Source organism: Hydra vulgaris, chromosome 14 (assembly GCF_038396675.1).
Source record: "Hydra vulgaris chromosome 14, alternate assembly HydraT2T_AEP".
NCBI lineage: Eukaryota > Metazoa > Cnidaria > Hydrozoa > Anthoathecata > Hydridae > Hydra > Hydra vulgaris.
This window is the reverse complement of record NC_088933.1, coordinates 19,890,311-19,916,618: the sequence shown is the minus strand read 5'-3', so window position 1 is coordinate 19,916,618 and position 26,308 is coordinate 19,890,311. Positions and strand designations below refer to the sequence as shown.

The window sequence follows — 26,308 nt, the reverse complement described above, 5'->3', positions numbered from 1 at the left end:
TATTTGCAAATAATGAATAGGAGAAAATCAGCAACGTACGACTGTTTCATGTTCTCTTATTTACTGTTAACAAAATATTTCAGTCTTATATATAAGACTGTCTTATGTATTTCGGTCTTAAATAACCGTTTTCCGTGGAGTCGCTCCTCACACTCCTCTCATTTGAGTAACCTTAACAATTAATAAAATCAAATAAAAGGATGATTAAATATTTAACCAAATTTAAATACCATATAGAGTCACAACTCTATATGGTATATATATATACATTATATATATATATATATATATATATATATATATATATATATATATATATATATATATAAATATATATATATATATATATATAAATATATATATATATATATACATATATATATATATATATATATATATATATATATATATATATATATATATATATATATATATATTATATATATATATATATATATACAAATATATATATATATATATATACATATATATATATACATACACATATACAAAATTTTAGCTTTTAATTGAACACTTAAACTTAAACACCAACCCTAACAAACAAGGCTGCTGTGGTTGGATTTAAGTTAAGCACAGTACTTTAAGAGACGTGGCAGGTATCAAACTTGTTACCTTCTTGTTTAAAAAGCAAACTTGTCACAACACCACAACTATTACTATTGTCAATACAACCATTGTTATTTTCACTAAAACTTTTACACACCCAGGCATCACTCTTCAGCAATAATAAAATTTGGAATATAGATTTTTATTGTCAAAGTAAGTGAACATTAGAAGTAACTTTGCAGTCAAGTTCTTTAACAAATTTAAAAATGAATAAAGTACAAAAAACTATAAAACACAATAAACCATTATCATCACCAAGTTCTCTTAACCTATAATTCACTAATATTCGTGGTCTTCGAAGAAACTTTTCTTCTGTTGAGTCTTACCTCTTGCAAAGTTCACCAGACCTACTTGCTCTTTGTGAGGCTATTTGAGTTCAACTGTCTCATCTTGCGATCTTAGTGTTGATGGTTATCTTCCTTTAATTCGTAAAGACTCCAATAGTCACATGCTTGGCCTGCGCATTTACATTCGTATTAATTCACCCATTTGTTGTGAAACTAGGTTTGAACCCACAGACTATTCTTTCATGTGCTTTTGTTTAGCACCACTTCACTCTATTACCTTTCTCTTTGTTCTATATCGCTCTCCTTCATCTCAAGACTGCACTCTTCTTGATGTTATTTCTGATCATATAGACCAAGCCCTCTCTCTTTATCCATCAACTAATATTGTTGTTGTTGATGCCTTTAATGCTCATCATACTGAATGGCTTGGCTCTTGAGTCAGAGATTCTGCAGGCATTAAAACCCACAACTTTTGCCTTTCTCAATCCCTAACTCAAATAGTCAACTTTCTAACTTGTTTTCCAGGCAACCCGAATCATTTACCTTCTCTACTCGACTGATGTCTTGTTTCTGATCCTAGTCAGTGCTCAGTTTCTCCATATTCACCCTTGTGTGCTTTTGATCACAGTTTAATTTTTCTAAAACTATTATCTCATTCTTCTTTATCATCTGAATCCTACTATCATTATACCTCTTACAACTGTCCTCTCGACAATTGCAAGTCAAGCCTCACTCTCCTCCATGGTTTTCCTCACATTATGCTGTTGCAATTGCCAATCAAAACCGTTACTTCCATATCTATCAGCAAAACAATTCTCAAGAAAACAGACGTCTGTTTATTACTGCTAGAAACCATTGTAAAAAAGTTTTGTCTAACGTTAAAGCCCGCTATTCTCAGGTCATGAAATATCGCATTTCATCACAAAAATTAGGCTCTCGTGACTTCTGGAGAACCTTTAATAGTATCAATAATAAGGGCAAATCTTTAATTCCACCTCTCTTGTATGGTTCAGACTTTGTCACCTTACCTAAAGACAAAGCTGAATTATTAGCTAAGAACTTTTCATTAATATCATCTCTTGATTCCACTAGTTGCATTCTAACCGATATAGCTGTCAAACAGGTTGATCCATTGCTTGACATTTGTATCACTCCAGCTTCTGTATCTAAAGTGATTTCCTGCCTAGACTCTTCTACAGCTTGTGGCCCAGACAACATACCTGTTATTGTCTTGCAGAAGTGTTCTCCGGAGCTGTCATCCATACTTTCAAAACTATTCAACAAGTACTTATCAGAGTCTTGTTTTGAAGCCTGCTGGAAAGCGGCATCTGTTATCCCTATTTTCAAAAATTCTGGAGAGCGATCTAATTCGTCTAACTACTGTCCCATTAGTCTTCTTCTTATCATATGCAAGGTTTTTGAATCTTTAATCAACAAACACTTAATTTCTCATCTTGAATCTAATAACTTTCTGATCATCAATATGGATTTCGATCTTCTCGTTCTATAGCTGATTTGCTAACAGTAATAACTGATAGGTTTTATCGTGCATTAGATAACGGTGGAGAAGTTAAGGCCATCGCTCTTGACATTTCTTAAGCTTATGATAAAGTTTGGCATGCTGGTCTTCTCCATAAGCTTTCTTTTTTCTGTGTATCTGGCAACATCTTTTTTAACTATTTTGAAAATATTTTAAATTCACGCATGTGTAAAAGTAAGTTCAATAGGCTTTCGAGAACGTACCAATGACGTATAATATGACGTATATATAATGACGGAAATATAATAGCGTAACGTAACATAATGACTTAATAAAATCTGTTTTATTAATACGTCATTGGAACGTACTATTTTGGACGTTTAATGGACGTCTAAAGGTGTACCATTTTAGACTTGGACGAATGGACCTAAACGGTACGTCCTATGGACGTCCTAGGACGTCCTGTACCTTTTGGGTAATTGACTGTGTAACATTACAGTGATCTACTTTGACACAAAAGTTATTGAGTTCCCAGATTTAAATGATAGTATTTAAACTAATGGAACTTAAAAGTTTCACCGTGTTAGAAGATTAAATTCAAATTTTATTGACTTTTTCCTAAATACAAGGGAAGGGAGCCCGTTTAATTCTAAACTTTTTCTCTCTATCGCAGAGTTTTTTTATTTTTAAATGCAATAATCTCGTAGAAGATTGCATCGGTTGTCAGTAAAATCTAGATAGCACTTTGAAAGATTATATTTAGCGTTTTCCTCTGAAGTTATAGCTATTATATAGAAGCTTCCTAATGCGTCCAAAATAATGCGATGAGTTTGATAAAAAAAACTATATTGTACATTAAGTTTGTTAATAATAATGATGAATATTAAAGTTAACAACAATACTAAGATTACATATACTTTATTCTGATGTCATATTCCGCAAAGATACATCAGAAATACGATTTGTATGTGTGTGAAACTTTAATTGTCAGCAAATTACACTAGGAAGTAATATTTTACGTCAAATATATGTCAATTTATTGTAAGAACCAAATTCAAACTAGAAATTTGATAATCTTTTGGTATCAAATTCCTATTTTAAGTGTAAATGTTAACACTTTATGTTCCGAAGACAAAAAATATATACATTAATTTGCAGAAACTGTAATATTCTTAGCATCAAATTTAGAAAAGAGTAGCTATATTCTAAGAAGTTCCAATGAGGTATAGCATTCTAGTTACTGATTAAAGGCCTTTCAAAACACGAGAGTCTCCCAAATTTTAAAGAGAAGTTTATCTCTCTCCCGCATATACAAAAAGTTGTATAAATTTCTCTTTCTTATTAGCAAATTTTAACCCAATTAAATTTCAACTGGATAGAATATTTTTTTATTTCAAAATTACCAGAAATTCAGCTATGCTTTAAATATGATCCATTACCTAGCGTCATTGAAAAAACTAAGACTGTCACTTTGAAGTATAACCAAGAACTTTAAAAATGTAAATAGTTAACTTTAAAATGTATCTTTGACTCATGGCAATCAGTGATGGATAGAGCATTTTTTGGTTATAGATAGCTACTTTCCACACATGGAGCAAGCTACAAACATTTGTATGTTTATACATATGTCAAATAATGATGCTTTGCAAAACCATAAAGTTTTATCTCCTACCCCACCCCAAATGTGAGGGCAATAATTTGTAAGTTTAAAAAACTCAGTTTAAACTCCCCTCAATTTGAGGGATTACGCATCTTATATGGCCATAATTTTTGAATGCTGAGAGATAAAACTATAAAACTATATAAATTTATCGATGAATATAAGTCTAGTTAAAAATAGTACAAAAAATATTTTATCAAATTGTTGTCCTCATGTTTGGGGTGATAATTGCAATTTTTTTTTGCAAAGCATCATTATTTGACATAAGTAGAAAAATACAAATGTTTGAAGTTTGCTCCATGTCTGAAAGTCTCAAACACCAAAAAATGCCGGATCCGTTTATAATGGCGATCTGTTTTCCGATATTTAACAGTAGTTAATGGAAAAAGGATTTACGATTTTGATATAAGTATTTATTTATTTTGTCTTTTTTCAATTTTTTTTAATAAACAGATTTTTTCTATCTTATTTCTGTTCTATGTTCTATTTCAGTGTCGGTGAGGAAAATCTTAATTACAGTAATAAAATTATTACTGCAATAAAAAATGTTCGTTATTGTTTTCTTTATTTGAACTCTTTATTTTAAACTTATTTCACTATTTAAACATGGAGTGAATAGGAATAGTAAACTATGATGAAAAAATTTCCAAAAATTAAATTGTTTTTTGTTTTTTCGTATCAAGTTACATTTTAAATCAAATGGTAAAACGTTATTCTTAACGGTTTGCACACTATTGCGCAACTTAGAACGTGTGTAATCTGCGGAATATACTGTAAAAATATTTAAAAATTGGGAATTCATGTTTCACTTCCAAATATAGATCGCCATGATGATGGAAATAAATGATAATATTTCAAATATGTTCACTAAGTCTGATTTTGAGGAATTTTTTTTTTAATGGTAAAGATATTTACTGAGCAAGTCCCTCGTGGTTGGGCAATATAATAAAACTTCTCTCAAACCAATTGTCAAAACTTGACAGTTTTGTGAATACATAAATAAAATTTTAGGTGCTACTTGACTTCCCTCTTCTCACCACCCATGTCCTAATAAATGTTAATGTCACTATTGAAGCGAGCTCTTCTTTCACTCACCAAACGCAATCTTGTGTGACTGGTCGTCCATTACCCAAATCCAATCTTTTTTCTGTAATTGTTCTTTCATATTCAAAAACTTTTACTTACAACTTTTATTAATCTATTTTTTTCTTCAAACATCTAAAAAAATTTAAAAAGAAAAAAAATGCTTGACTTTTTTGATAAAAAAGTCAAGCATATTTTTTCTTTTTAAATTTTCCATTAATTTCTACTTACTCCCTAACTTTTATAATGTTGTCTGCAGCATTGTTGAAATTATATTTATAAAATAAAGCAAACTAACTGAGTTTTTTAAATATATTTTTGCAGTACATTTGTTTTCGAATTTTTTCAATCATTACTCATACAAAAAAATAAGTTTCGAAAAAAATAAAAAAGATTAAAGCTAATTTTAGAAAAATATAAGGAAAATAAACTCTGGATTTTTTCCGGATTAATTTGCAAAATGTTTTCTGGATTTTTACAATATGACCTAGACGATCATTGAATTAATAATACATAACGATACATACTAATACAATAAACAGTACATAGTAATACAGAACAATGTATTGGCAGGTTGTACTTTGTTAAGCTTCCTGCAACAAGCATGAAACAACTTCTTTAACTGACAAACCAATATAAAATAATTACAAGCACAACAATAGCTATTGTACTTATTTTAATGTTTTTTTTTTAAACTTGTATTAGTCTATAAATTATATTTTCAACTGTTGCATTTTGTTTTAATTACAATTTTAAAAGACACAACCATGAAAGAGAATTTGTAACTTATAAATGGAACATCTGGCCATCTTCAAATATAAATATTTCGTGAAGTTATATATATCTTAAGCAAAAGCATTAAATGTTACTAAATGTCAAGCGAAGTTTGATAAATTTTGGTGAAGACACCTGAAACTTTTTTTTTTTTAAATCCTATATGTAGGGTCCTATAAGAACTTTTAATTATGCATTGATGCATTTTTTTTTATACTCGAGTGTATCAATTTTGTGCATTCCATTTGTTACGCTAATAAAGTTTGTAAATTTATATTACCACTTCAATGTTTTTAGCGTTTACACTTCAATCTATTAAATAGTACCGCAAGTTTACTTGTACTACAGCAATGCTTTATAAGCAATGCGTTTGTCACTTATATGCCAATACAATACCATTCACTAGCCACTCATGTTCAAAATTGATTTCAACCTGTAACTAATTGTAGCGTTTTTTCTGTATTGTTTTCAAGGTACTTTCTTAAGACGTAATGACATTGTTACAGAGCACCACGGAATAGCATTAAGCAATCTAATCACTGTCCTATGCTAAAAAACAATTAGCAAAACAAAAAGTTTTTACTTTGATAATAACACACATGTGAACAAACGTGTGTCCAGCAATAGCCAGAACAAACGTGTGACCAGCAATAGCCAGAACAAACGTGTGACCAGCAATAGCCAGAACAAACGTGTGACCAGCAATAGCCAGAACAAACGTGTGACCAGCAATAGCCAGAACAAACGTGTGGCCAGCAATAGCCAGAACAAACGTGTGACCAGCAATAGCCAGAACAAACGTGTGACCAGCAATAGCCAGAACAAACGTGTGACCAGCAATAGCCAGAACAAACGTGTGACCAGCAATAGCCAGAACAAACGTGTGACCAGCAATAGCCAGAACAAACGTGTGGCCAGCAATAGCCAGAACAAACGTGTGACCAGCTTTAAAGTTTAATGTATAATAATATGTATAATAAATAATGTTTGTTCATTAATAACGTTTGGTCCAACCAGACATTTTTTTCCGAAAGGTATCTGTTTGACTTCTATTGCTAAAGCAAGATGCACTAAGCCTAAATGCAATTCTCATACAGTTACGATGACTCGTAAATATGACTCGTAAAATGCGTTTGACCCAACTGCATATTTAATGCTGTTAAGCTAATATGGCTTCCATCTTTAAATTTATTTTAATTGCTCTTAAATAATACAAAATGCAAGTGATGAAGCATTGTTAACTAAAATTGAAGTTAATAATGCTTTTTAACGATAAAAACGTTGAGGAGTGCTAACAAATATTGCAATATTACTATCAAGTAGTTATGGTGAATTTGTAGTTATGGTGAATTTGTGCCTATTCACCGTTCAACTATTCGGAAAAAAATACCAACTTACAATATTTTAATATAAAATTATAAAGAAACAAAAGATAAATTTTTAACATTTACATGGCTTCATACTGCTCCACAAACTGTCAAACCATTTCTTAAATCTGCATTCAATTAATCTTTTTGTCGCGTAAAGTTGCATCTATATAAAGATTCTAAAGAGTATGAAGCTAATTTAACTGCAAAATGTAAGTCAGATTCCAAGCTGCTTAATTATCATGTGGATAAATTCACTTCTATCAAATCAAAAACAACAAGTTTTTATAGAAAAGGGTGGAACGTTTTCAGTGGTGTGCCTTAGGGTTGTGGTTCACGTATTGAACCACCACTGTTCCTTATTTTTATTAATAAAATGCCTCGTCAGCTCAACCACATTCGAAAACTTTATGTTGACAACACCTAACTTACGGCAATAAATAAAGAACCCTCTAACCTGCAACAAAAACACATCAATATCAATAGATAGTTGACTGAGCTAACACATGGTCAATAAGATTAATTCATGAAAAATGCATGTACAGGATTTTTAATAAACCGTCGATGAAAAATTTAAAGATTACTGTTTCCACTAAACAATGACTAATAAAAACGACTTTGCTCGCATTCTTAAAGCAGTTGCGAAAGCTAGTTCTAATTCATATGCTGTTCTCGGTATTCTTCAACGCACTTTCAAACATTGGACTCTTAAAAAACATTTTCTACCTTTACTGCTCTTACATAAGGCCTCATTTGAAGTATTGCTCAACAGAATGGGTATCATTTTTCAATCGAAAATATAAACGCTCTTGAATCTGTTCAAAATCGAGCCACAAAATTTGTCTCATGTCTTCGTACACTAAAAGCTAATGGATCGCTGCTTGGCTATCGATATTTAATCACCTGAAAATCGACGGCACCGAGGCAATCTCACCCAATATTTCTGGTTCCGGGTCGTTAAAACGAAAAGTTTAGAAGCGAAAAGATGTTAAAGCGGATTTTTCTTTTGTTCTTTTTTTTTTTTAACTATACAGCCTGGTTTTTATCTGTTTTTAAAACGATGCTTTTAAATAACTTTTTATTAATAAATTAAATGGATATTTTATCAACAGTGTATTAAAATATACAAAAAATTCGTTTTTATTAAAATTTTTTCTAAAAGTCAAAGTTTGCTAATAGAAACTAGTAACTTTTTCGTTTTAACCATAGTCATAAAACCACAGCATAAACAAAGTCAAATGGATCGAAACACCATTACTGACTCCTGCACATGCACAACCTGGACCAGTAGTTAGTCTTCGGGGTTTTTCCTATCGCACTCAGGCACCAGGAGTTATTAAATGTGCAGCTCGCAAAACTACATAACCATGTTGCAGCCAATTGGAGTGCATTACTTCCTGATTTCCTTACCTTCAATAGAAATGTACCAGAAATTATCAACGTTAATACTTTCAAAATGAAGCATGACGGATTTTTTAACTCACTTCCAAAAAAGCTATATGATCAATACTTCTGTTTCTTGATTGAGATTTTTGTAAAGTAAATATAACAAGTCCAGAATAAAAATCGAGATTTTGAGGCAAAAAACATATAGTTTTCGTCCATTTGGCCGGGTAAATAAAAAAAAGCAATTGCTTTTTTTTTATTTACCCGGCCTATTCTTTTAATTTTAAGAGTTTTTTAGTGGAAACCCCGACGCATACGAATTAATATAATGTGCGCAGTACCTTTAGTAAAATAAAAATAAACATGGCAGTCTATTTTACGCGGTACAGTACTAAATCGTGACGATAAAAAGTTTAAGACAATGAATTTTCAATGATTTATCTTTTTTTTGTTGTATAAATAAAAAAATGAAGGCAGAAAAAACAAACGATCACCTTTCAGAAATAGAAAAAGCTTTTTTTCTAAATGTGAAAAATGGTAAGTGAGATTTTTATTTTTTTAGTCTTGTTCTTTAGTCTACTGCATCTAATTTTGTATTCATTTGCATTTGCGAACTTTATTTGCGAATTTATGATATAAATAGATGTAAACTGTTACACCAGTGCTTAAATTTATTTACATATCTAAAACATATATATAATTTGAAATCAAAAAAACAAACAAACAAAAAAAAACAGTTTTAATAAGTGTTTAAAAAAGCTGTTTTCTTCAACACACATCATAATATATTTCTAAATATTCTCAGGAAAATAAAATTCCTAAGCTTTGATTCTTAATGTATTGCATTTGCTATTTTTTTGTTTGAATATAACATTGTAAAGAAGCAATTTTTTTAAAATTCGATGTCTTTTTAAGAACTGAATATTTTTCTTAATATATTACGACTGGAAGTACCTACTTCTAGTGGTAATTTAATAAGAAAAATATTCGGTTCTTAAAAAATTAAGTTAAAACTTAATCAATCAATCGATATTTTATTAGAACAATTATGAAACAGTCCTATCTTTAACTCAAAATTATTGTTTTCAGAAATAAAAATACTTTTAGATTTGAGTTTGTCAAACCTGTTATTTTTTAAATAAAACCAATATACACACATTAGAAGATGCTGGTCCTATAGATTTATCATTAATGGTAGTAATGGCAGAGAGTTTTCTGCAACATTATAAAGAAAAAGCGTTAATACAGACACAATATCTTACACCACTAATATATGTAAAATCATTTAAAAGGTATGTTGACAATATCCATTCCCGTTTTAATAATGAGAAAGAATCAAAACGTTTTCTCGACTTATTAAATAATCAACACATAAATAAAAAATATACAATTGAAAAAGAAAATGATTCACACAATAAATTTTCTTGATCTCTCAATAACAAATAATAAATCCAGAACTTATCTTTTTAATACCTATCGCAAAGATGCAATAACAAATGTGCAAATAAAGCCGCATTCTTGTCACAATCCAAAAATAATTTATGGTGTATTTAAAGATTTTATCTAAAGAGCTTTTGCATTATGCAGTAAAGAACACATAAATCATGAACTAAAGTTTCTTACAGAAATGTTAATAGAAAATAGTTATAATAAAAAAATACTTCAAAATATTGTCAAAAAAAATGAAAAACTATAAGCAAAATAATCAACAAAACAACAACAATAACATCAAAAAACTAGAACTTAATTATATTTCTCTGCCATGGGTACCAAAATTAAATAATCAATTAAAAAAGATATTTAAAAATGCAGGCTATACTCCAGTTTTTAAATCACCAAAAAACCTTCAACAATTAATAACTCAAAAAAACAAGCCTCGACTTCCCAACAACTTTTATCCAGGAGTCTACAAACTGGAGTGTTCGTGTGGAAAATTCTATGTAGGTGAAACAAAACTCAGGGTTTCAACTCACATTTGCCAACACCAAAAACATACTTTTGAGGGAAAATGGGAAAATTTGGCTGTGGTGGGGCATTCCAGAAATTGCCATGGTGCCTTTGGCTGGAATAAAAACAACACGTTTAAAGTAGAGGCAGAATTTTTTAAGAGAAAAGTGAGAGTCTTTAGAAATACAGTATCACCAGTGTTCACCTCCAAATGAAGTTGGTTTGAATGAAGACGATGGTGATTATGTCACATTGTCCTTTTGGAAACCTTATTTTTCTTATTTAAGACGCAAGAACACATTACATTGAAGTTTTATTATTTGTTTGTTTTTTAATGGCTTTTAATATCACTTGAATAATGAGGGTATATATAACCCCTAGAAATATTGTATTTTAATATAAAGATTTTTATAAGGATAAATTTACTTGCTATAACAGATGTTTTAACTTAATTAACTTATATAAAAACTTATCTAAGATGTTAACTTTTAAAATTTCTTAAAAAAAACAACCCAAGACATCCAATTTTTAAAAATTGTACTTACTTGACATAAAAAGCATACCTAACATTAAATTTTTAAATTGATCAAATACTAAATTTTTTATATATCATTTGAAAGATTCAAGAAATATTTTAAAAAGCTTTTGTTTAGTATTTTAAAAATGAAAAAATTATAAAAATCAAACAACTCTACAAAAAGTTATGATGCCACATTTTTAGATGCCAAATTTTTTGATTGGTTGAAGAAATTATGACCATATAAAAAAAGGTCTTGAAAAGGCCCGTAAATATATATATATATATATATATATATATATATATATATATATATATATATATATATATATATATATATATATACACACACACATATGTATATATATATTCATATATATATATGTGTAGTTGGAGCAGCATTGTCGAACCCTATTTCTGAGGGCTAATATTTGTATATATATATATATATATATATATATATATATATATGTATATATACATACATATATATATACATATATATATATATATTTATATATATATATATATATATATATATATATATATATATATATGTATATATACATATATATATACATATATATATATTTATATATATATATATATATATATATATATATATATATATATATATATATATATATATATATATATATATATAATAGATGTATTTAAAGCCCATAAGGAGTATCTATAACATTTTTTAATACAAAATAAAAGCTGATTTTCATTGAAATTTTAAATTTATCTTTATATATTTTATATCTTTTACTAAGCTAGCAATTCCAGAGTATTTTTTTTTTGTCAATATATTTATATATGATTAACATAGTTGTATAGAGTTTAAAAAGACTTAAAAAAAATGAGGGATTTTTCAACTTTAGAAATTAATTGGATCCAAAGTTATTGTATTTTTTATGCTGGAAAAACTGATGATTTTTTGACAAGGCGCCTTGTACTTAAGTATGAAAAGTTCGGCGTGAAGTGAAAGTGAAAATGGCACTAAAATAAAATAAAAAAGCATCAAAAATCAAGCACAAAAATCAAAAGAAACAACAAAAACAAAAGAAGAAAAAATTATATTCATAATTTCTAAACAAAATTCCTCTGTACCATTTCTTCAAGAAAACATAAATAAATATTTGATTTAAATAGAGGAAAGGCTATACTTGCTTTTTTTACAGGGAAACTTTTTAAAAAAAGTTTATTTTTAATAAATGGACCTTAAAGTTTTTAAACACCGATAACTTAGAAATTATGTATAAATGTTAAAAAGGTTCCCATTCGATTAGATTCCTTATCCTTTTTTTAATCTATATGGATATTTTCAAACAAGTTTGATGTGTTTGTACTTAGGAAGTTTTACCTTCAAAAACTACTTTTTAAAAAACATGTTCGCTCCAAATTTTTTTTATATATAATGGTCTAGAGACATGAATAACATATAAAGAAGTCATATTAACTATATTACTTTCTATATATGGTCGGAAAAAAGTTGAGTCAAACTGATTGATGTAAAAAACCTCAAGGTTCAAGCTTTATTATAAAAAAAGATAGAAGAAAGTTAAGTTCATAAAAATTACATGTTTTTTTGTCAATGTCAAATGTTTTTTATTGTGCTGTAAAATCGCTAACTAACCCAGCAACAAATACAACTAATACTTAAGGTTGGATGGGTAAAATTAACAATTATTTACCAATTACCCACCCAGGTTTAAAACTGAGAATGCGTACCTTATTACTTTAAGTTTTTTTTTTATTATTTTACACAAAACAAAAAAATTAGTTTAATTATTTTTTGCTTTATTAATTTTTATTGATGTTTGAAATTAAAAGTTGTCAATTCTATAAATTATTTGTTTTAATTAAATAGGCATTCTGTTGTTTGAATTTTTTAATTAAAAAATTGTTTAAATTGTATATTTATTTCAAAGGTTATGGGTTATATTTATTACATATTTCAAAATGAATTTTGTATTTACAAAAATCAATTCAAAGAAGGTTAACTTGTTTGAACAATTTTTGCAACTTAAAATATTATAAACTGTTATGAAAGAAAAGCTTCCTTTTCACTTTTTCATTAAATGTTCTTCATTCTAATTTAGATGTTTTTTCTTTCACTTTTAAATATTTGATTTTAAATCATTTGTTGTGTTTAATTTTTTTCAGCTAATTAAATACAAAATTAGTAGATTGCTTATTATCTTTTATTTATTATCAAATATAGTAGATTGCTTTGTTATTATACAAAATTAGTAGATTACTACAACAAAAAATTTTTTAATTTGTGTATTTTTTCTTTAAGTATTTTAATTATTGCAACGAATGATCTTGATAGTTGTTTGAACATTTAATCATTTTGTTTCTTAGGTAATTTGTCAGCTGTAAAAGAACTCATAAGTCAAGTAAATGTAGATGTTACTGAAGAGGTCAGTGTTGTTGTTTTGTCAATTTCTTTTAAAGAATAAAAAAAATGTTTTAAGGATTTAGAAACATTTCAAAAACTGTTTTTAACAGTTTTGTGGAAGCTGTAAAACTATTATTATTAGTAGTGACCAACCAAGCAAGATTTTATTGATTGTAGTATCAAGAAATGCCAAATAGCTTGTAAATAAGCTAAGGGGGTCCATTGATTATACAAAATAACTCTTAATACACACCCATATTTAATATATTTAAATAACAGACAATGTTTATTTTGCAAGGTATCTTAGATATAACACCCTCATACAATAACCTCATAGTACACCCTAATTTAGAGAAATAATAAAATAAATTGATAATTAACCCCAAAAACCTGCTTTGTAATGTTACCATTACCGTCGCCAACAGTAATTTGAGTTTTGCCTTGTTGATTTCTAGATCATTTCTAGGTGAATGTTTACTAAATTAAAACCATGCTTCAACAGCAGGCAAAATAAGATAAAATAACAGTGTGTGAAAGAATGTCAGGGTAGAACTAAAGATATGGATTAAAAAATAGTATAATAAAAAATAGAAATGTTAAAATTTGTGTATCAATTAAAATAAAAACTTTTATAAAATAATATTTCTATAAGAATAAATCTGACAATTCCAAAATATTATAAATGTAAAATCAGTTTATGTTTAATTTTAAATCTTCTTAGCTTCATCATCGCCAGCAAGAAAAAAAATGTACTTAGTTTTAAAAAGTTTAATTAAAGTAACTTATTTACTTAAAAAAGTTTTTATTTTAAATTTAATAGAAAAACAATTTTTTTTTAACATCTTTGCTTCCAACAAGATACAAGCAAAAGATGAAGATTGTAGAGCAAGATAACGATTGACAGACAACTTAAAGGATTGCAAATTATATGAATCAGGAAAGCAAGATGAAGGAAGTGAATTTCAAAGGACTGATGTTCGAGGAAAAAAGCTAGATGAATAAGAGTTTTTGGAGCATTTAGAAACAGTCACAGAAAAAAGGTGAGACTTAAATGAATGGCGAGTAACACAAGAATGAATTTTAGTAGGCACAAAAGATGCTAGCTCTTTAGAGCAGTATCTATTATAGTATTTATAGAAAAGAGAAAGAAGCAACAATACGACAATGTGATAATGGTTGAAGGTTGGCTGCAAGAACAGGTCCAACTATGTTTACAATGCATTTTTGCACCTTGTCTAAAAGAGAAAAGGCATTATTAGATGATCCGCTCCAGATATGGCAACAGTATTCCATACAAGGCGGGATTTGAGATTTACTGAGATAAAGAATAGAATCTGGAGTAAGTGGCGAGCGTGATAAAGAGATGCAACCTTAGTGGATGCTAATTTTGCAACGGATTTGATATGCAGATCAAAAGGAAGAGATCATTGAATACATCACTGTTCATAAATATAGGAAGATCTAAATTATTGCGATAACAATTGTCTGAAAAAAATTGAGTTTAATCTGAATTGAAGTTTACCAGCCACTGTGAGCCCCATATATATATATATATATATATATATATATATATATATATATATATATATATAAATATATATATATATATATACATATATATATATACATATATATATACATATATATATATACATATATATGTATATATTTATATATATATATATATATATATATATATATATATATATATAAATATATATATATATATCAGGGGCTATTCTAGACCGTTTTCGACAGCGCCAACCGTATTTGGGCGCTGCCCAAATAAAAATTGTTTTTTTTTTTTTGCATTTTTAATGGCAAATATTGTTTTTTTCAGAAAAAAATGCAGATTTTTGGCAATATTTCTAGTAAATTTCTCTGGGACAGGGAACCCTCTCCCAACTCTATAACTCCGAAACACGAACCTTGACAAACAAGGCTGGTGCCTGGAGAAACAAGTTAAGCGCGGTACTACCACTATATATATATATATATATGTGTATATATATATGTATATATATACATATATATATAAATATATATACATATATGTATATACATGTATATATATACATATATATATATATATATATATATTTTTTTTTTTGTTATTCACCTCCTCAAGGCCGAGAAGGCCACTACAGATGAGGAGGCTACTTAATAGTGGTTATAACCCTCTCTCAACTCTATAACTCCGAAACACGAACCTTGAGGAACAAGGCCGCTGCGCGGAGAAACAAGTTGAGCACGGTACTACCAGGGACGTGGTGGGGATCGAACTCGGAACCTCTTGCTTATGAAGCGAGCGCTTTACCACTACACCACTACCGCATATATATAAATATATATACGTATATATATATGCGTATATATAGACGTATATATACATATATATATATATAAATATATATATATACATACATATATATATATATATACATATATATACGTATATATATATATACATGTATATATATATATACGTATATATACATATATATATATATATATATATATATATATATATATATATATATATATATATATATGTATATATATATATATATATATATATATATATATATATATATATATATATATATATATATATATATATATATATATATATATATCAAAGCTATAAGATATCTGTCTGAAAAAGTGTTTTCTAGAATTACTAGAGATAATGAACATAATAATTGCTCTGTTTGAAAAAATGTACTAAAAAACTTTTAAATACATCTAAAGTATTTATTTTTCATTTAAAACTTTTTTAAAAAGTTTTAAACTCCTAAAAGTCCTAAAAATTTTGTTAAAAAAGTTCAGTAAATTAATGCACTAGCTTTTGGAGCATCATCAATAACAAGAGTTCATCGAAAATAAACTATCCTTTTTAAATGTACAATTTGAAGAATCCAACAAAAGTGTAGACTATTTCAATGGGGGTAGCGAAAACAACCAAATATTTTATTGAAAGATAAAAAATTTTTTTTACAAATAAATAGCGATTAGTTTTCTTGCTTTCCTGTGCATTGATCAAAACAGTAAAGTTTAGCAAAAACATTTGAAAAATGAATTTTAAAATTGTCCATATTTCTAGCGCAAATAATAAAGTATTACCTTAATATACTAACTGACAAAAGTTGCGAATAAATTTTATATTAAAAAAATATTTTTATTTTCGTTATATTCTTTCTCTTGACTTGTATCAATTCTTACAGTGTAAAAACACACCCTTAAAAAAAAATAAACAGTAAAATATTTAGGTATATTATTTTTTTGACAAAATTTTTCTTTTTTTAATTTTTTTTTAGTTTATTTTATTTAGATTTTCTGTTTTGTACAGTATTCATTTTCTTTCTTGGAGTATTTCTGTTTTATTCTTTGTTTACTACATGTTTAAATGATAGAACACAATTTGTTTCTATTAATGACTCAAAATCTACTCTTGTAAAATGTCCTAATGGTGTTTCACAGGGTTCAGTATTGGGACCACTGCTTTTCCTTCTTTATATTGATGATCTTCATACATCCATTAAGTTTGCTACTGTTTACCACTTTGCTGATGAAACTTATCTAATGCTAATTAATAAATCCTTTAAAAAAATTACCAAACATATTAACCATGATCTTGCCAATCTAGTTCAGTGGCTTCGCTCCAACAAGCTTTTTCTAAACTCTAATAAAACTGAACTCATTATCTTTAAATCAAATAAAACAAAAATCTATAAACATATGAACTTTAGATTAAGTGGCAAAAAAATTTAACCTGTTAACTCAATTAAATATCTTGGTATAAAAATTGATATAAATCTTTCCTTTTTATCCCACTGTAAAGGCTAAGGAATGAAACTAAGTAGGTCTAATGGCATGTTGGCCTAAGTTTGCCATTATTTTAATCTTGACACTCTTGAACATATAGCATGCTATTTTTGGCTCACATCTTAGATATGCATGCCAAGTATGGGGGCAGTCCCATCAACAAGCTCTTATTAGGTTATCCCACCTCCAAAACAAGGCTTTAAAAAATATTTATTTTCAGAATATTAAATTTAATACTAATGTGATCTACCTAACTTCTAAAGTATTAAAACTGTGACTATATTCAATTTTCAAACTGTCAATTTGTCTGGAACCACCAACACAATAACATACATTTAACTTTTATCAATTTCTTTTCCAAAAGTGCCAACACTCGTTATCACCTTCATTCCAATGGTAGTTTAAACCTGTCAGTCTCTAAACACCACTCTCATAAATACGGGCATAAATCTATAAAATATCAAAGCAAAACTTGGAACAAACTTCCTTATGAACTAAAAGCTCTCAATTCATTCTCAACATTTAAAACCAGTTCGTTCTACTTTTTATTAAAAACATATAGTTAATGTTTATAATTTCTATAATCAATTTTTATTGTCTTGAGTATTGTTTTTTTTTTTTTAATTTCTACTATATATTTTGTTGTCATTACTATTGCTTATTGTTATTTTTGTAAATATTTACATTACTATTATTAAGTACTTTTAACTATTATTACTAATATTAATAACAATTATTATTATTATTGTTATTATTATTATTATTAGTATTATTTATGTTATAAAGTTTATTATTTTTATTATATATTGTGAAAATTAGCATTATATTTATTTTAATTAGATATTATTTACATTAGTAGGTGTTTACTTTATATTAGTAAATTTACTATTTGTAAACATAGTAACTTGAATGTAAAATCCTAATTCAGAAATAGATTATTGATTTTTGTTTTTTATACCTTTTTTTTGCCGCAAATTCTTAAAACGCTTACTATATAAAAACGGTTGTCTTAAATTACTCAAAATATAGACGAACAAGGCGTGTGACCACATGCGCTTCCTTGGGAGGCTTGCAATCTGTATATTCAAAACCCTTAAGGGACATCTATAACATTCTTTAATACAAAAAAAGATATCTGGGCAAGCTTTTTTCTGAATGAAATTTGACTGGCAATAAGAAAAAAGATTTTCGAAGGCGAGAAAATAGATTTCAAAAATAGCACAGAATTTCTTCAGTATAAACTTGATATAAATAAGATCAAAAAACAAAATCATGCAAAATTAAAGTTAAACTGTTTTAGTATTTAAAAAATATCTTTTGAAAAGTATGTTGATACACATTTCTAAAAAATAACACAGTAAAATATGTTCATATCATACAAATCTTAAAAAATCTTCAAAAAGCATGGCAGAAAATTCGGCAGAAATAAATATTTTTGTTAAAGCCGGAATTAAAAGTGCTTTTTTAAAAAATATTAGCCTAAGATCTGTGATTGATAAATTTATGAAATAAGAATGCAACTTCATGTTATCTCTTTCTTAAATTGTGCTCCAAAAACATTTATAGTAATACTTTAAAAGGTAGAGCAATAGATGATTGTTCTAGCAACATTTATAGTAATATTTTGTAAGGTGAAACTAGAGGTTTTTGCTCCATCAGAATTAATAATAATATTCAGAAAGTGGAACAAGAGGTGATTGCTCTACCACCATTTAAGCAATGTTTTAAAAAATGGAATAAGAACAGTAGCAAGTAATATTAAAAAAATAATTTGGGTGCAATTTGGGTGCAAAAGCTCTTATAAAGTTAGTAATGCCTTTACTGAAAACTGCAAGGTTTAGTTTAGGCAAATTTTCAACTAGCATCACAGCTATAGTTGTTTTAAACAAAATTACACTGCATCACAGTCATGATGTTTAAAAAAATACACTGCATAATAGTTATACAGATGTCTTGAATTGAATGAACAGCATCACAGTTTCATCAAAACTCAAAGTATTTTACTTGATACAAACTTAGTACAATACTAGTTTGAATAATAATTATAGTACTAGTTATACAATACTAGTTTGAACATATACATATTTGTACTTGAATCAGATATGGTGGTAGTGTTTTACCAGTACTCACAAAATTATGTACCCTGTGCAACTTTTTCTGTAGTGCAAAGTTTAAGTAAATTAGAAAACTATTTAAGAACAAGATATTTTGTGTTTAAAACAAAATATTTTTTTAGATTTTTTTTTACAAAGTTTTACATTTTTCAACAGGATGGAATGACAGCTCTTATGTATGCAAGTTATAAAGGAAATGAAGAAATGATAGAGTACTTATTGTTACATGGTGCAAATGTAAATAGTGATACACATAAAGATTTAGTAAGTGTTAAAATGTCTGAAAAAAACTTTCTAACTGTATATTTAAAAAATAATAATTTTCTCTATATATATTTTTTTAGTACACTCCACTTATGTTTGCAACACTATCTGGTAAGTAATAAATGTTGTTACTATATATATATATATATATATATATATATATATATATATATATATATATATATATATATATATATATATATATATATATATATATATATATATATATATATATATATATATATATATATATATATATATATATATATATACATATATATATATATATACATATATATATGTATAGCATGTATATATATATATATATATATATATATATATATATATATATATATATATATATATATATATATATATGTATATATATATGTAGCATATGTATATATATATGTAGCATGTATATATATATATATATATACATGCTATATATATATATATATATATATATATATATATATATATATATATATATAGAGATATATATGTATAGCATGCATTTTGTTAAATAATTATGCAAAAATAGTGAGAATTAATTTTTAAATAATTTTTTTCAAATTTCAAAATTTTTTTTAAGTCAATTAGTTAATTTTTAATTTTTGTATAAGGTTTTAAAAAGAAATCACCTATTAGATACTCATGTTTTAAGATTTATTATTTATGTTTTATTTATTGTTCATAAGTATTTATTCTATTTAATCTATTTAAAATCTGTTTTTGTTTGAAAATATATAATTTAAATTATTTTAAAATTTGTATTTTTAAAATTTAATATTAACTAAAATATACAAACGAGTAAGAACACTTTCCAAATATCTTGGGAAAATAGATTCAAATGGGTTAGAGTTGTAAACCACAAATTAAGTTCATGATATAAATCTTGTAGAGCATGATAAAGGTAAAAACATATTAGAAAAATATCTTAGTAAAATATCTTACAATCAAAAGTAGTTCAATAGATAATTTCTGATGTTTGATGTTCAAATGTCCATATAGATGACCAAGTTTCTCATGCTGAACTTATGTAAGTTGTAAATTGTAATTATACTTTTAAATCAACAGAAAATGACAATACAAATTTAGCTCAATGTTTCCTGGTTCTGATGTGGCAAAGGGTTATAAGTAAGGTGAATCAAAAAAATATATATATCAGATACAGTTGCTCCTTATGTTAAGTATACTAAAAGCTAATATTGCAAAAACACCATTTACATTAAAGTTTGATGAGACAACAACTAAACAAGTAATGAGTAGTATGATGGATACCTCCAGTATTGGACTGACAAAAAGGGAGAAATAGTAATATCATATTGTGGTTCCCTTTTTATTGTTTGTTGTGACCACAACCAACTAGTTGATCATTATTTTAAATTTGATACTGACCTAGAGTTAGATTCTTCATATCTTTTACATGTTTGAATGGAAGGACTGAATGTTAACAAAGCTTTTGAAATAAAGTTATCATGGGATATAAAGATAAAATCTGGCAATATTTTTTTTGAGCTTTATACATATAGCCTTTTTAAAGTTTTACTGCTTTTAGAAAAGGCATTAAAAAGCTTTCCTTTGATTAAGATTAATTTTCTATTGATATTTATATATTTCTTCAAAAAAAAAAAAAAATTCTTATAGTTTTTTTTAAAACAGATCAATACAAAAGAATTGAATTGAAGCAATGATTTTCTAACTGATATTTGTGCTTTTTGTGCTTTTTCAGTACAAATTTTTGAAGCATTTTAAGAAACATTTCAAACAGAATCTCCGATGATTCACATGCTTTATCCTCCAATATGCAAACCAATAAACTCTATACTTCAAAGATTTCTTCCTCCCAAAAAAGTTAAAAAATGACAATGGAGAGTTCAATTCATAGACTGATTTTTTAATGATTGATTTTTACAAAATTGGAAACAATAAAAATGAAGTTTAGTTGAACTTGGAGAGAAAGTGAAATTGTTGTTACGTGAAGCTGCTCTGCCTGTTTTAGTGGAAGAAAAATTTAAGACATATTTATATGTATGTATATATATATATATATATATATATATATATATATATATATATATATATATATATATATACATATAGCCATCAGAATTAGGAAAAATGAGGTTTATAGCCGACCTTGAACTGTTAGAGGTTGGCATCAGGTCATCAAAAATAATTGACACAAAGAGGTCACCATAAAATGCAGAAACAAGGCCGGCGATTTTTTGCTGACCTCAAAAACATTAAGGTTGGCAATTAGGGCGGCATTGCTGAATCATATTATTCATTATGAAATAAAAACTTTATATGCTATTTATAAAATTGAAAGCATTCAAAAGCATGCAAAATATTATAAAGGAGCATGCAATAGCATGCAACATTAAGAATATATATATATATATATATATATATATATATATATATATATATATATATATATATATATATATATATATATATATATATATATATATATAATATTAGACCTTGTTAAGAAACATCATGCAGCTCTATTTTATGTATGAAATCGCAATTTGGGAAAACTTTTTCAGTTTGAAATATTTAAATTATTTTTTAATATCTTTTACACGATGTTTGTTCAGAAAAATTAGATTATAATAAAAAGCATTTAACTGCAACTGTGAATTTTTTTTGTTTAAAAAAATGATTATTTTATATATTTTTTAATTAAAAGACTTTAAATCAAATATGATTTTAAAAATTAAAAGTTTTATTTACTTTTGCAAAAATATAAAACATTTACTAAAATATAGTGTAAAATTTAGTTTCAAAGGTAAAATAGTTTTGCAAAATTTATTAAATTATTTTTATTGTATGCTAACAAGTTCATTATGTAAAACATTTTTTTTTTGTTTTAAAAAAAAAACTTACTTCATCTATCAGTTAATGCTTTTAGTGTGCATTGTCGAAGCCACAAAAGGAGCCCTATGTTACGACTTTAGGTTAGTTAAAGATACAAAGACAACTGCATAGCTCATTACTTGGGATGTTGTGCTCTATCTAAGAATGAGTCAAGTTCTCTTTAAGTTTAAATCATGCCCAATGTAAACCAAAATATTAAATATAAAAATAAATCACAACTTCTGTGGATGACTTCTGTGAGTGACCATGTGTAAAACTGTATTTGAACAATTGCCGTGACTATGTAGTGCAATCCTGTAACTTTCTAAAAATCTTTACAAGTATATAAAATATTATTTTTAAACAATTGTATGCTGGTAAAACTTTTATTTTCTGCAAAATTAAAGTTTATTTATCTAGTAACTAAAATTTTTTTTTTTTTTTTTTCTTTTTTCTGTTCCAAGCAATTTTATGTTTGTTATGTAGAGTGTTTTTTTAACATCATTTTTTTCAACAAAATAAGGCTTGTTCATAGATTAATTTGTAATAATCATTTGTATTAATCATTTGTTAATCAGGTTAATTCACATAATTATTTATTTTATTCTGCTAAATAATTGTTACTGTGACACTTTTGTGATTTGTGATTTAAAAAAAAAATTTAACAATAATTATAATAAATAATTGCTACTGTGACACGTTTGTGATTTGTGATTTTTTTTCGAAGAAAATATGACAATACTTCTTTTTAATTAGATTTATTATTCTAATTACTATTACTAAAATATTTTTGAAATAATTATTTTGTTTGTTAAAATTTTTGTTCAAAGTTAATTATTGACTCATTTCTTCTCATTTCTTGACTTTATAAAGTTTAATTGGGAGTTTTAAATTGCAATTTAACTATCTAAAAATTTTTTAAAATTTTTATTTAAAACATTAAAATGATTTATTTGTAAGTTTAAAAAATGCCATATTCTCAGTTTCAATTTAAAAACACTCTAATGTAACACAGTTGTAAAAAGGGCACAAAATTTAAGGAAATAAAGGTTTATTGTTCAATCTTCTTTTTTTTTTTTTTTTTTTGGATTTCTCTTGAGTATTTTTTGAATAGCGAGAAGCTATTCTACACAGTTTTAGCACAGTGCACAGGTTTTGAAATAAATCTAAATTAAACATTTTTTCCTGACAGGTTCAGCAGATTCTGTACGTCTCCTTCTTGAAGCTGGTGCAAAATCTGATACCATCAATAAGATCAATCGCACTGCATCTCAACTTGGTGCATTTACAGGTACTTTGTTAGTTAACAATAATCAATAAAATAACAGTTTACTTTAAATTTATTTAAGTAATTATAAATAAGGATTTTAAATAATCTAAAAATTGTAGGTTTCCTATCATGTTACCATAATATTTAATGCATTTTGTTATTGCTAATAATGTTGTTATAAAAATGTATGTAGCAGCACTCCGTTGTGAGTCGTGCTATTTGATGTTCGATGTATGTACTTTTCGCTTTTTATTAAAGTTGCTTATGGGGACATTAAAAAAAAAAAAAAAAAAAAAATTCTTACGGGGACAAAAAATTAACGGGTACACAAAAATGTCCCCAATAATGCTAATGTCAAATAATCTAAGCTCACTATAAAACATTAATGTATTTCTCACAGGAACCTATTAATAACGTTTATAAATAAAAGATTTTAACTAAATACCAACATCCTTCTCAATCTAAACCAAATAAGTATTATAATAATAATAATAATAAGTATTATAATAATATTTTTATTTCAGTATGTGGCAAAATTGTCACCATGTTTGAACAAAAAAATATTTTATATATATTTTAATAGAAAAGCTGTGAAGAAAAATGAAATTTTTTATTAATTAAATTTAAGACTTAGCTGACTAAAAATATTGTTTTTTGTTAAATTTAGAAGATATTGAATTTTTATTTTTATGTGAAAAGCTAATGGTGACAATTTTGTCGCGAATGAAAGCAATTAACTTATTTGTCCACAGTTGATTAGGCATTCAACATAAATTAATAGCCTTATGACTAAAATGATTGAGTTATCAACTTTTCACAGATTTTTAACGATTAAATATCATTTAAAGTTTGATTTTGTTTACAAAACATAAAAAAAGTATTGTTATTATCATCATGAGGAAAATAAATCTTGAACTAGAAAAAATATTGTGGAAAGGCTCAAATCCGGACAATCTTATCGTGAAATCGCTGCTGAGTTTGGAAAGTTTTATAATCTCATATATAAAATCAAATTGCGTAATAATTTAGAAGTAAATAAGCCTAAAAGTGGTGGAAAGAAAATTTTTACACCATGAGACCAAAGAACAATCGCTCATTTAATTGCTTCTGAAGAGTCTAAAACTGCAAAGGATGTTACTAATTTAATGAATAACAGCTATGGGACTCATGCTTCAGTGCCGACAGTCAATAGAGAGCTCAAAAGAATTGGTTTTCGATCCAGAAGAAAGATCAAGAAGCCATTGTTAGTTTCTCGTCACCGCCAAGCTCGTTTAAGTTATGCTAAACTTCATGCACATATGACTTTTGATGACTGGATTTGGACAGATGAAAGTAAAATTTATGTGTTTAGATCAGGTGGTATAAGATATACTTGGAAAAAGCCTAATTCACCATTAAGTGCTCGAGATTTTACACCAACCGTTAAATATGGCAGAGGAAAACTCTTGTTTTGGGGATGTTTCTGTGCTTGTGGAGTCGGTGAATTAGTGAAAATTAATGGAATAATGAACGCTGATGACTATATCAACATCCTTAAGGTTGGATATTTCAAGTCCCTTTGAAAATGGGGCAGAACTATACATAACACGGTGTTCATGCAAGACAATGACCCCAAGCATAAGGCTGATAAGACCTTTAAATTCCTTCACGAGAAGAAATTGAAAGTCGTTGACTGGCCAGCACAAAGCCCTGATCTTAACCCACTCGAAAATTTATGGGCAATAGTTAAACAACGGGTCTACAACTTTCCTACTCCACCTAAGAATAAGGATGAATTTTGGGCTCGTGTACAAGAGGTTTGGTACTCAATTACACCCGAGGAATGCCGCAAATTGGTTGTTAGTATTCCTGAAAGAATTCAGGCTGTAATTAAATCTAAGGGAGGATGCACTCGATATTAATTTACTACAATATGTTGTTTGCTTTCATTTGCGACGAAATTGTCACCATTAGTTCTTCACATAAAAATTTAAAAAAAAATTCAATATCCTCTAAATTTAATAAAAAGCAGTATTTTCAGTTAGCTAAGTCTTAAATTTAATTAGTAAAACTAAAATTTCATTTTTCTTTGCAGCTTTTCTATTGAAAAAAAAAAAAAAAATGTTTCTTTGTTCAAACATGTTGACAATTTTGGCACATACTATATCTAATGCATTTTAATTTTATCTTATTATTGCTTTCTTATATTACTATATTATTAAAATTATTATTATTTTTATTTTATACTATCTTTTTTTAACTTAATTACAAATAATATTATTATCATTAATTTATCTTTGTTTTAGAAGCCTTATTATTATTATTATTATTTATAATGATAGAGGTTGTGATTCCATTGTAGTAATAGTTTTATAGTTCTTGCTATAATTTTTGCAATTGTTATAAATTTTGCTATAATTGTTTTTACCATAGTTTTTATCATTAGTTGT

At 26.8% G+C, this 26,308-nt stretch overlaps 2 protein-coding genes across 2 annotated transcripts in view; one reads left to right on the top strand and one right to left on the bottom strand.

The window, feature by feature from the left end:
* LOC100207195 (proteasome subunit alpha type-5) overlaps window positions 1-26,308 on the bottom strand; it is a 59,591-nt gene that overhangs the window by 25,526 nt on the left and 7,757 nt on the right. The gene's annotated exons all lie outside the window — the stretch shown is intronic.
* LOC100206195 (ankyrin repeat and MYND domain-containing protein 2) overlaps window positions 8,997-26,308 on the top strand; it is a 36,829-nt gene continuing 19,517 nt past the window's right edge. The window contains exons 1-5 of the mRNA XM_065818153.1: window positions 8,997-9,201; window positions 13,502-13,560; window positions 19,634-19,741; window positions 19,822-19,852; window positions 23,802-23,900. Coding sequence (XP_065674225.1) covers window positions 9,132-9,201; window positions 13,502-13,560; window positions 19,634-19,741; window positions 19,822-19,852; window positions 23,802-23,900 — 367 coding nt within the window. The 5' untranslated portion in view covers window positions 8,997-9,131. The remainder of the gene's footprint in view (window positions 9,202-13,501; window positions 13,561-19,633; window positions 19,742-19,821; window positions 19,853-23,801; window positions 23,901-26,308) is intronic.